General features: G+C 46.0%; 1 protein-coding gene across 1 annotated transcript in view; it reads left to right on the forward strand.

The window, feature by feature from the left end:
* Positions 1-278: 278 nt before the first annotated feature.
* LOC124012790 (E3 ubiquitin-protein ligase TRIM71-like) overlaps positions 279-12,515 on the forward strand; it is a 51,716-nt gene continuing 39,479 nt past the window's right edge. The window contains exon 1 of the mRNA XM_046326752.1: positions 279-2,256. Coding sequence (XP_046182708.1) covers positions 1,495-2,256 — 762 coding nt within the window. The 5' untranslated portion in view covers positions 279-1,494. The remainder of the gene's footprint in view (positions 2,257-12,515) is intronic.

Genomic DNA, 12,515 nt, shown 5'->3' on the forward strand with positions numbered 1-12,515 from the left:
TTTTACAAGAGGTCCTTCAGACTTGGAGTCGGGGAATAAATACAATTCTAAATCACCTGTCTGGAAACGTTTATTTATTTTTTGAAAATGTAATTTGCCTGAGCCTATAGCACACGTCCATCACAATGGCAAGAGCCTCCGGAACCCCTCGCCCCCATTCGCAGCACAAGCAATAAGCCAAGCCCCTGTCCGTTTCCCGTCCTCTCTCTTCCACTCCCCTCCCCTCCTCCCAGCCAGGACGGAAGTGTGTGTCCATTCCTCCCAGTAAGATTAAAGCGGTTGGAGGATCAGTCAGCAACACGCGCCCATAAACAAGGACGGGACGAGCGCGTGGCCAGCAATAGGAGCGCACCGTGTTGTGTATGTGTCTGTGTTTCAGAGCGCGTTTTCCAGAACAGAAAACAGAACTACAGATAGAAAAATTGGGACTACAGAATCTCTATAAAAAGCCCGGAGTTCCTCCAGGCTTATGCGATTGGAGTGACTCGGAGGCTCGTGCCTTTCCCCCTTTCAAGGTTCCAGAGAGGCGCTTAGAAAAGCCCTGTGCATTCCTCCTCTCGAAGAGAGGGAGGGAGGGAGAGAGAAAGAAGGGGGATACGCATACGTAAATGCATACGTGCCTGGAGCTGGTTTCGACTGTGGGACTGTGCATATAGAAGGGGGGGGGTTTAAAAACGGAGACGGTTGGGGATATTTTTGTCGCCAAACGGACCTATAGAGCGGCAATGAGATCGAGTTGCTGTTGAGCCAATGCTTTGATGAATAATTTACGGTCTTGTCGGCGGAGAGAGAGCGAACCGAAACCACCGTCTTCTGCAAGCCTCTGACGGCGTTGGAGAGGGCCCGGATGGTGGACTAGAGGGCCGACAACGTTGACGCGAAAACGGGACGAAATATTTGCATTGAGTAGTGTGATGCTGTGTCGGTTGGGGAGGAAAAAGGAGCTTTGGGCACTTTGAAGGGGATCCTGTACAAAATCTGTTTTCGGACTATTCTATAAACCCGCCAGGCCGCGACATCTACAACAAAAACAACGACAAACGAATGAATAAACAAAAACCAGTGAACTCTAAATGTGGCTCTTTCGGATTAGCCCACACAAAAAGACAGAATAGATTTAGGCCTATGTAAAGTTGGCCATAATTGTAGTGAGTAGCCTGTAATAATTATTCTAAATCCGTATCCAAGTGAAGATATTGTATCATTGTGAACTGAAATTAATGTTGCTAATTTGATTTGAAGAGAATCTTATAAAAGGGCGGACTTTATTTGCGTATCTGTCGTCAGTTGACGGTTCTTTTTGAGAGATACCACCTATAGGACCTATCCTATGTATGTGGAGCATTTTGACTGTAAAAACGACCTACCTCAAGAACCTGTTTTCCACAGAAGAGAACACAAGGGGAGAAACAAACGTACGTTTCCCAAATGAATATCCCAGTAATACCTGAGTGGATGTTCTTATAAAGTGTAGCCTTGTTTAAAACTCCTCAGATGGCTTCATTCTCAGACTCCGACCTACAAACCTGTCCTCTCTGCAAGGAGCTCTGTGGCTCCTCCTCCACTCCTATTTCCTCCAACTCCTCCACCTCATCCTCCTCATCTCATTCCTCCTCCTCGTCGTTCTCCTCCCGGCGCCTCCATGTCCTCCCCTGCCTCCACGCCTTCTGCAGGCAGTGTCTGGAGGGCCAGCGCAGCCCTGGGGACCCTCTCAAACTCAGCTGCCCCACCTGCAATCAGAAGGTCTCCATCTCTGAAGCCGGAGTGGACTCCCTCCCTTCCTCCAACTTCCTCTTCAGTAACCTTCTGGATGTGGTGGTGAGCTCCGAGGAGCAGCTCCAACTCGGCCAGAATATCAACGGCCACCACCGGGGGGTCAGCGGTGGCTCCATACCCGGGTTCCACCACCCCCACGGCGGACTCCTCCGCCCGCACCGCCTGGGAGAGCCTACGTGTAGCTCCTGTGACGAGGGGAACCTGGCCGGCTCCCACTGCCTGGACTGCCAGGAGTACCTGTGTGATAACTGCGTCCGTGCCCACCAGAGGGTCCGGCTGACCAAGGATCACTTCATTGAGAGGCTAGCTGAGAGCCTGCACCAGCACCAAGCGGGTCGAGGCAAGATCATCCCCATCGGAGGAGGTGGAGAAGGGGGGGGAGACGTGGGTGTCTCCCTGGCCCAGTCCTTTCACTACAACTTCTCCCTGCTACCTTTGTTCCAGGACAGGATGAGCTTCTGTCAGAACCACGACAACGAGGTAAGGACACAAACACACACACACACATTCAAACGGAAATGAGGCCTTAGCCAACAGTGTATGGAACAGGAGGTAGTGCCTTCACTCTGTGGATCCACAGGGTTTCTGGTTGAGCACTGCTTCACTACACTGTTCTTCCTAAATCACTACACTGTTCTTCCTAAATCACTACACTGTTCTCCCTAAATCACTACACTGTTCTTCCTAAATCACTACACTGTTCTTCCTAAATCACTACACTGTTCTTCCTAAATCACTACACTGTTCTCCCTAAATCACTACACTGTTCTCCCTAAATCACTACACTACACTGTTCTCCCTAAATCACTACACTGTTCTCCCTAAATCACTACACTGTTCTCCCTAAATCACTACACTGTTTCTTCCAGCTATAGGTTTAGTCCTTACAGCTGGTCTTCATATGGCCATAGGTGTGGACTTTAGACACTCTCACATTAGCACACACACACACACACACACACACACACACACACACACACACACACACACACACACACACACACACACACACACACACACACACACACACACACACACACACACACACACACACACACACACACACACACAGCCATGTCAAAAATAAACACCAACATTAACTGTCTAAAGCCCAGCAGTTCTGTTTGTAATGCCAGCTAGTTGAGTGATACCAGGCAGCTTTACCCCTGACCCCCTGGTACCACAGTGTAATAGCATTATGTGTGTAGTAACCACACACACAGCTTCCTGCCCTGTAATAGCATTATGTGTAGTCACACACACAGTGTAATAGTATTAGAGTAAGTGTGCCGTAGCCTGGGCCTCACAGAGGGCCATATGGCCTGGAGTTCAAAGATGAGCTCAGTGGCTCTTCACCTACTTCCTGGAGACACAGACATGCACGTGCACTGTACACACACTGATTACGCTGTACCCCACCGGCCAGAGGGAGAGGCCCCTCACTCCAACACCACACATGTTTCGCTGACGGCAAAGAACCCCTAGGCAGAGGGAAGAGAAGACTGTAGTGGCTCAGCGAGGGAGTAGAGAGGGCGTCCAATAGAACATTAACAATGGAGCAAATGTAAACCATGCTGTTTTCACATGCAACTGCACCTCGGTGTCTGTGATATCTGTAGTGGTCAAGCAGAGACATTCCACAAGAGCAACATTACTTAAAATCAAGTCTTGGTTGTCCTCACTCGTTATTATACGACTAGTTTACCAGATGGCCTCTGTTGGAGGGAGTGACTCACACACATACATACAGAAATGTCAAATTGTCAGTAAGAGTTCAAGTTTCCAGTAAGGGCTCTGTTTTCCAGTAATGTCTCACTCATGACTCACTCAATGGTGTGTTTGAACTGTGATGTGACTGCCTCTAGTCCTCTAGCTGATGATTAGTTCTAGTGGTTTTGTTTATTTTAGATGTCGCTGCCTATCTCACCCCTCCTCTTACCCTGCCACACCCCTCCTCTCACCCTGCCACACCCCTCCTCTCAGCCTGCCACACCCCTCCTCTCAGCCTGCCACACCCCTCCTCTCACCCTGCCTCACCCCTCCACTCAGCCTGCCTCACCCCTCCTCTCAGCCTGCCTCACCCCTCCTCTCAGCCTGCCACACCCCTCCTCTCAGCCTGCCACACCCCTCTCACCCCTCCTCTCAGCCTGCCACCCCTCTCACCCCTCCTCTCACCCTGCCTCACCCCTGCCTCACCCCTCTCACCCCTCTCACCCCCCTCCTCTCAGCCTGCCTCACCCCCCTCTCAGCCTGCCTCACCCCTCCTCTCACCCTGCCACACCCCTCCCTCAGCCTCACCCCTCCTCTCAGCCTGCCTCACCCCCCTCTCACCCTGCCTCCTCTCAGCCTGCCTCACCCCTCCTCTCAGCCTGCCTCACCCCTCCACTCACCCTGCCACACCCCTCCTCTCAGCCTGCCACACCCCTCCTCTCAGCCTGCCACACCCCTCCACCCCTCCTCTCACCCTGCCACACCCCTCTCACCCCTCCTCTCACCCTGCCTCTCCCCTCCTCTCACCCCCACCCCTCCTCTCAGCCTGCCTCACCCCTCCTCTCAGCCTGCCTCACCCCTCCTCTCACCATGCCACACCCCTCCTCTCACCCGATCTCACCCTGCCTTATCCTAACTCCCTCAGCCTCTCACCCCTCCTCTCCCTGCCTCACCCCTCCTCTCACCCCTCACCCCCTTATCACCCTATCTCCCTCCTCCTGCCTCACCCTCCCTCACCCCTCACCCCCTCACCCTATCTCACCACTCCTCTCACCCTACCTCACCTCTCCTCTCACCCCTCCCCTCACCCTATCTCACCCCTCCTCTCACCCTGCCTCACCCCTCCCCTCACCCTATCTCACCTATCCTCTCACCCTGCCTAACCCCTCCTCTCACCCTGCCTTACCCTAACTCACCTCTCCTCTCACCCAGCCTCACCCTACCTCACCTCTCCTTTCCCTGAGGGCAGATACACACACAGTGACCCAGTTCTCCAACCTTTGCCGTACACACTGGGGTCTGTACGCAGATGAGGAAGATCAGTACAAAGAGGAAAAGTGACCTTTCGATCTGTAGAGACTCTGGACCACCATCAACCATACTGACCAGATGGCTGCACACTGCCCCCTCGCCAGCACACTGCCCCCTCACCAGCACACTGCCCCCTCGCCAGCACACTGCCCCCTCGCCAGCACACTTCCCCCTCGCCAGCACACTGCCCCTCGCCAGCACACTGCCCCCTCGCCAGCACACTGCCCCCTCGCCAGCACACTGCCCCCTCGCCAGCACACTGTCCCCTCGCCAGCACACTGCCCCCTCGCCAGCACACTGCCCCCTCGCCAGCACACTGCCCACTCGCCAGACACACTGTCCCCTCGCCAGCACACTGTCCCCTCGCCAGCACACTGCCCCCTCGCCAGCACACTGCCCACTCGCCAGACACACTGTCCCTGCCCACTGTCCCTCGCCAGCCACTGCCCCCTCGCCTGCACACTGCCCACTCGCCAGACACACTGCCCCCTCGCCAGACACACTGTCCCCTCGCCAGCACACTGTCCCCTCGCCAGCACACTGTCCCCTCGCCAGGCACACTGCCCCCTCGCCAGGCACACTGTCCCCTCGCCAGCACACTGTTCCCTCGCCAGGCACACTGCCCCCTCGCCAACACACTGCCCCCTCGCCAGGCACACACATTCACAAACACTATATGCACACACATTAGACACAGACAAACTAGACACACGTTCACACACACACAACACACTGGAGTTGGAGGCAGGTGTTGGGGGTAGAGTTGAGTAGTGTAAAGGGTTGGTTGGTATTCAAGTGGGGGTGGTCTCTTTTACAGGCCAACGTGGAATGCGAGTTGTTTGGAAATGGACAGCTATGTGTCTAGTGTATGTGTGAGCGTGCACTCACACACCACACACGTGTAACCGACTCCCCTCTTAGAAGTCTTGATCGAAGAGTGGGGAATGTTTGGGGGGTGGGGCAGAAAATCTATTGTGGGGAATGCTGTGTGTCCGGAATTCACACACATACACACACCAGTACACAGTAAATATTACTCAAATTGAATACAATTATACTCCACAAAAGATAACATTTGGTCCCAGTCTAAATAGAGTAAAAATTACTCTTGTTACAGAGTTCAATTTTCAGAGTTATTTCTACTCTATTCGGTGTTTATATTTAACTCTACAAACTGTCATTTACTCTATTTAGCTTAACATGGAAACAACTCTACTGCCAATTCGCTCAATATAGAATTTTATATTATCTGTGGAAAGTGTCATTTCTTACTCAAATTGAATACATTTTTACTCAAAGATCACATTTGGTCCCAGTCTAAATAGAGTAAAAATGTATCTTGTTGCAGAGTTCAATTTTCAGTTATTTCTACTCTATTCAGTGTTTATTACTCTATTTTGCTTAAAATAAAAACTCTGCCAATTCACTCAATATAGAATTTAATATTATCAGTCAAGAGTGGCATTTGTAAAAGTAAACTTAACGTCAATAAATCAGAAGTCGGTATTTAATCTTATTGCTTAGATCCCGCTAACGGGATCGATATGACAACAGTCAGTGAAAGTGCAAGGCGCCAAATTCAAAACAACAGAAATGTCATAATTAAAGTTCCTCAAACATAGAAGTATTTTACACCATTTTAAAGATAAACTTGTTGTTAATCCCACCACAGTGTACAATTTCAAAAAGGCTTTACAGCGAAAGCACACCAAACAGAAAAACACAGCCATTTTTCCAGCCAAAGAGAGGAGTCACAAAAAGCAGAAATAGAGATAAAATGAATCATTAACTTTTGATGATCTTCATCAGATGACACTCATAGGACTTCATGTTACACAATACATGTATGTTTTGTTCGATAAAGTTAATATTTATATACAACAATCTGAGTTTACATTGGCGCGTTATGTTCAGTAGTTCCAAAACATCCAGTGATTTTGCACAGAGCCACATTAATTTACAGAAATATTAATCATAAATGTTGATGAAAATACAAGTGTTATGCATGGAACTTTAGATAAACTTCTTCTTAATGCAACCGCTTGTCAGATTTCAAAAAAGCTTTACCGAAAAAGCACAGCATGCAATAATCTGAGTACAGCGCTCAGACAACAAAATAAGCCATACAGATATCCGCCATGTTGTGGAGTAAACAGAAGTCAGAAATATCATTATAAAAATTCACTTACCTTTGATGACCTTCATCAGAATGTACTCCCAGGAATCCCAGTTCCACAATAAATGTTTGATTTGTTCAATAAAGTCCATAATTTATGTCCAAATACCTCCTATTTGTTCGCACGTTTAGCCCAGCAATCCATATTCATGAGGCGCGAGCAGACAAAGTCAAAAAGTTCCGTTACAGTTCGTAGAAACATGTCAAATGAAGTATAGAATCAATCTTTAGGATGTTTTTATCATAAATCTTCAATAATGTTTCACCCAGAGAATTCCTTTGTCTGTAGAAATGCAATGGAACGCAAGCTAACTCTCACGTGAACGTGCGGGGTCAGCTCATGTCACTCTGGCAGACCTCTGACTCATTCAGCTCCCATTCCCCCCTCCTTCACTGTAGAAGCATCAAACAAGGTTCTAAAGACAGATGACATCTAGTGGAAGCCGTAAGAAGTGCAATATGACCCCATAGACACTGTATATTCGACAGAAAATTACTTGAAAAACTACAAACCTCAGATTTCCCACTTCCCGGGTGGATTTCTTCTCAGGTTTTTGCCTGACATATGATTTCTGTTATACTCACAGACGTCATTCAAACAGTTTTAGAAACTTCAGGGTGATTTCTATCCAAATATACTAATATGATGCATATATTAGCAACTGGGCCTGAGTAGCAGGCAGTTTACTCTGGGTACCTTATTCATCCAAGCTACTCAATACTGCCCCCAGCCATAAGAAGTTTAACAAAGCACTTTATTCTTAAATGTAAGACATTTGCAATACATACATCAAAATACTGATGATAATAAAATACAATTGTGGACTGAAATGAAATGTTGGTTCATTTTAATACATGTACATAAAAAAGCTCAATATTTGCAATTCAATACATCTAACAATGACATGGGGGATTTTGTGAAATTGGCATCTCACATATCAAAAACACTGATGAGAAAATAAAATTGTGGCCTCTGTAAAATTACATTTTGGCATCTGTCCCCCCTTTATTAAAAGTAAATAAAAAATCCAATATTGCAATACAATACATCTTGGTTTTGTGCAGTTTTTTTTACAATCACAGGAAACAGTATGGGACAATAAACTAACTTGAATCATCACAACTGTAAGACATCTGTATATCAAATGCTTTGTGACAGAAAAGCTCTTTATCATCAACTACATAAGGTCCCTCTGTTGTACACCCAACTCGATATGCATTAAAATGCTAATCAAGACATATTGTTATTGCAAAAGTAACCAACAGTAACCTCTCATCTTTAACAACATGGTGGATTTTCTGAAAAACTGTCATCTCACAATGGACTTTAAGACAAACAACTAAACCTGAACGATACATAGTGTTTGGCCCATTTAACATTTACAACCGTGGTGTCAATTGGTACCTGAAGAGTCTCAGCCATCTTACAGCCACAGTCCACCACATTTAAAGATAACATTTTACCTGGACCGATCATGCCTCTGTTGGGGTCAAATGTCTGCCAACTGTCTGCTATTTGACTTTGGTGTTTTTTTTGCCAATGTTTTAGTTACATTTTTAAAGCTTTTTAATTGCTTAAAAAAAAGAAATTATGCTTTGCTTCATAGCAGATGCACCAGCTATGCAAAACGGGTCCAATTTGAAGCCTACATCTGGGGTAATGCACCATAAAATGATGCTTCGGTAGCAGCCTCTTTTTTGGAAACAATTGCTTGAATAACCTGTGGTGCTCTGCGATTAAGAAAAATTGTAATAACCTTAGTAAACATTTAATTTTCTCCATTGATATCAATCTGAAGCAACAGCAACAGTAAAAGCAGTGTAGATCATTGGGACAAGCTAAGTCTCCAAAGAGAAGTGGTAGATTGAGAAGTAAACACCAGGACTGGATAGCGTTTAACCCCAAGTCATTAGTCCTCTCCTAAATTCACTACAGGAGGTGTGTTGTTTTGCTCCATGTAACCATAGTTAAAGCTCTTTATTCTCCTGCCTGTTTCAGTTGATGTTGTGTACTTGTCTATCAAGTGCAGTATTAGCAGTTATGTCATATTGTGCCAATCCCTCCCAGATGTCATGGATAATATCGACAAGGAGGTTTTCACATGTATTGAAGTACTGTAAGGAGTTTAGAATGCAAGAACGTTTAACACCCATCACAGAGGGAAGACTGGGATTTGGCTCATTTTTGGGGCGGAGTCCTGCATGAAGTGCTTGAGTTCGCATAACTATCTTGGGTGAATCTTCATCAAATGCAGTTTGAAAGTCCTCTTTCTCAGCAAGACAAAAGCAGCAAAAATATCTGAATGATTCAACTAAACCAAATAAACAGTGAAGACCAAGGTTGTCACCTGTAGCTTGGACAATAGTTCCATACACTGGTTGATCATACAAGGGGACCATAATTACATCCCTCTCAAGTACGGTAATATCCTGCACAACTGGATCAAGTATTTTAGAAAAGCCATATGTTTTTAATGTCTTGGGCATGAAATAAAGCCCACCAAATGAATATTAAGCAGAAATGAGTTGAACTTTGGAGAAGAATTCCGTAAATTGACGTCGTTTGCTCCTAATGTATGTATTCCCCGTTATGATCCAAGAGGATTTGCAGTTTCAAAAGCATCATAGAGAAGCTGTATCTGAATTGCATGCTTTTGTTTTGAAAACAGAGCATGGCTCTTGAACAGATCTCCACCACGTCAGTCATAAAGTCTCCTTGAACTGGAATCAGTCTGCATCATCTCCTTTATGTTCAGGGTGTTTGTAAATAACCTGTCATGTTTTCAAAATGGGGATGTAAACAAATGGATCAGTAACAACAATTTGATCATAGCCTCCAGTAGTCTGTGTCGTGTATCAAATCTAGTACCAAGAACGTATTCAACTGGGTCGACCCTTCCCCACTTGTCTGTAAAATACGGCCTTATCTTACTTTCAGAATTTAATACACCAAAAGGATTTGACAGTTTTTCAAAACACTGATCAATTTTACACTCAATGTCTCTTTTAATAGGCTCCTGTATAGACACACTTCTTCACAGATTCTTTAGCTTGAATATGAATATCATCAACTGTCTCTTCCATGGAAATGACCAAAGAGTTAGTGGTTGTTTCACCTACACCTGCCACTGTAAGGTCAGCTATGGTTGCAGCGCAGCTGTCTACAAGACTCTTATCGACAAGGACTGAGTCAGAAGGGGGACTTGTTGATGGCAAGTCATCAGAATGACTTCCTGCTACATATTCAGCTGTAGAGGGGCCTTCACCATGATCAGAACAAGGTTCATGTGCTTTATCAAGATGCTTTGTACGAGGTACCGAAGACAAATGATCTTTGAAAAGCTCATCAGAACAGGCAAGAGAGTCTGGTGACAAGGTATTGCATGTTTATCAATCACAATGAATTACTTGTGAATCGCACTCCTCTGGGTCCCCACAGCAAGCAGATAGGGTTGAAGGCTTTCCATGACGCTCTCCAGATGCCCCTGGATGCTGGTCCCAGTCTGGGACACAAGAACTTCATTAGTGTGCTATTAAAATGAATCACGGTTCGCAAACATTGTGAAAATGTAAATTACAGCTACACATGATCTTACCATGATTTGTCCATAATCTTAAAAGTAGTTATTAGGATTAGGAATGGGGACAGAACAGTCAACTGTAACCTCATCTTGATAAACTTCACAATGTGGTCACTGGTGTGTCTGGCTGTGGTCTTTCCTGGTTTCTTGCGTCCATGAGGGGACGGTGGCAGAAGGTGAACAAGGACCAAAATGGAGGACATGTCACTGTCCCGTCCTGAAAGTACACATTTTCACTGAAGTTACATCATTCCATTCTGCTTTCAAAAACAATGCTCCCTTCCATTAGTATAATCATTTTATTCAGCAGACCATTTTCCACTTCTGTTGTGGATTCAGCATTTTGAACCAGGTCTTGCAGGTTGCCTGTCTGTGTGAGGCCACGGCTTTGGTCAATGACTTCCTGCTTATAGAGAGTAGGCCACTTCTCCAGGAACTTTGCAGAGGTTGCGTTACCAAACATCAGACTGAAATCTTGCTCCAATCTGCAGACAAGATGGAATAAGTCAATACAGAACAGTTAACATTATGGTGTGGCACTATCGTCATGTAATATATCACAGTGCTAATCAGACTGTTTTAGAACAGAAAACAATTGTCCTGATAGTTTCAAAGCAGTCGAAGATCCACATACCATTCCTGCTATGTCTTGGAATCTTGGAAACTGTGAATATTTCAGAGGACTTCACTGGGTCATGAACCATCTCTTGGCGATATGCGCAGGTCTGCTTCATCTTCTCCTTTACAATTGCTTCAACAGCCGTATTCTTCATCAGGGCCAATGGCCTCAACACAGGCTTTCTGTTGTTGGGCAGTTTCTCTCTGAAGGGGTCTATCTGCTTTTGGACCACCTGTAACATGGTGAAACTTTGACAGATTACTGGGTTTGTCTGCTCTATACAAGTATATGGTAATGTGTCATAAGATATAAAAAGCAAGGCTCATGCAGTAAAGCCACCAGATGAAAAGTAGGATTTATTTGACTCAGAAACAGAATTAATACTAAGTATCTTACTCTTTCAGTATTTCTAAGAAACACTTGATTATACAGATGTTTACATGCAACTATTCTCTGGTCATGTGTCATGAATGAGACTAACTCCAATCAAAATCCCTTACACGTCAGTGACTGATGCATGGTCTTCTGTCGTCCCTCTGATGCTTCCTTTGAACAGATTCCAGTCTCCATGCTAGATATCCACTCCCATCTTCTGCATTGTAATAATGCTCCTAAAGTAAAGTACACTGCTCAAAAAAAAGGGAACACTAAAATAACACATCCTAGATCTGAATGAATGAAATATTCTTATTGAATACTTTTTTCTTTACATAGTTGAATGTGCTGACAACAAAATCACACAAGAAATTATCAATGGAAATCAAATTTATCAACCCATGGAGGTCTGGATTTGGAGTCACACTCAAAATTAAAGTGGGAAACCACACTACAGGCTGATCCAACTTTGATGTAATGTCCTCAAAAAAAGTCAAAATGAGGCTCAGTAGTGTGTGTGTGGCCTCCACGTGCCTGTATGACCTCCCTACAACGCCTGGGCATGCTCCTGATGAGGTGGCGGATGGTCTCCTGAGGGATCTCCTCCCAGACCTGGACTAAAGCATCCGCCAACTCCTGGACAGTCTGTGGTGCAACGTGGCGTTGGTGGATGGAGCAAGACATGATGTCCCAGATGTGCTCAACTCTATCACGTCTGTCAGATGTGCTCAGTGTGAACCTGCTTTCATCTGTGAAGAGCACAGGGCACAGTGGCGAATTTGCCAATCTTGGTGTTCTCTGGCAAATGCCAAACGTCCTGCACGGTGTTGGGCTGTAAGCACAACCCCCACGTGTGGACGTCGGGCCCTCATACCACCCTCATGGAGTCTGTTTCTGTTTGAGCAGACACATGCACATTTGTGGTCTGCTGGAGGTCATTTTGCAGGGCTCTGGCAGTGCGCCTCCT

Source organism: Oncorhynchus gorbuscha, linkage group LG24 (assembly GCF_021184085.1).
Source record: "Oncorhynchus gorbuscha isolate QuinsamMale2020 ecotype Even-year linkage group LG24, OgorEven_v1.0, whole genome shotgun sequence".
Classification (NCBI taxonomy): Eukaryota; Metazoa; Chordata; class Actinopteri; order Salmoniformes; family Salmonidae; genus Oncorhynchus; species Oncorhynchus gorbuscha.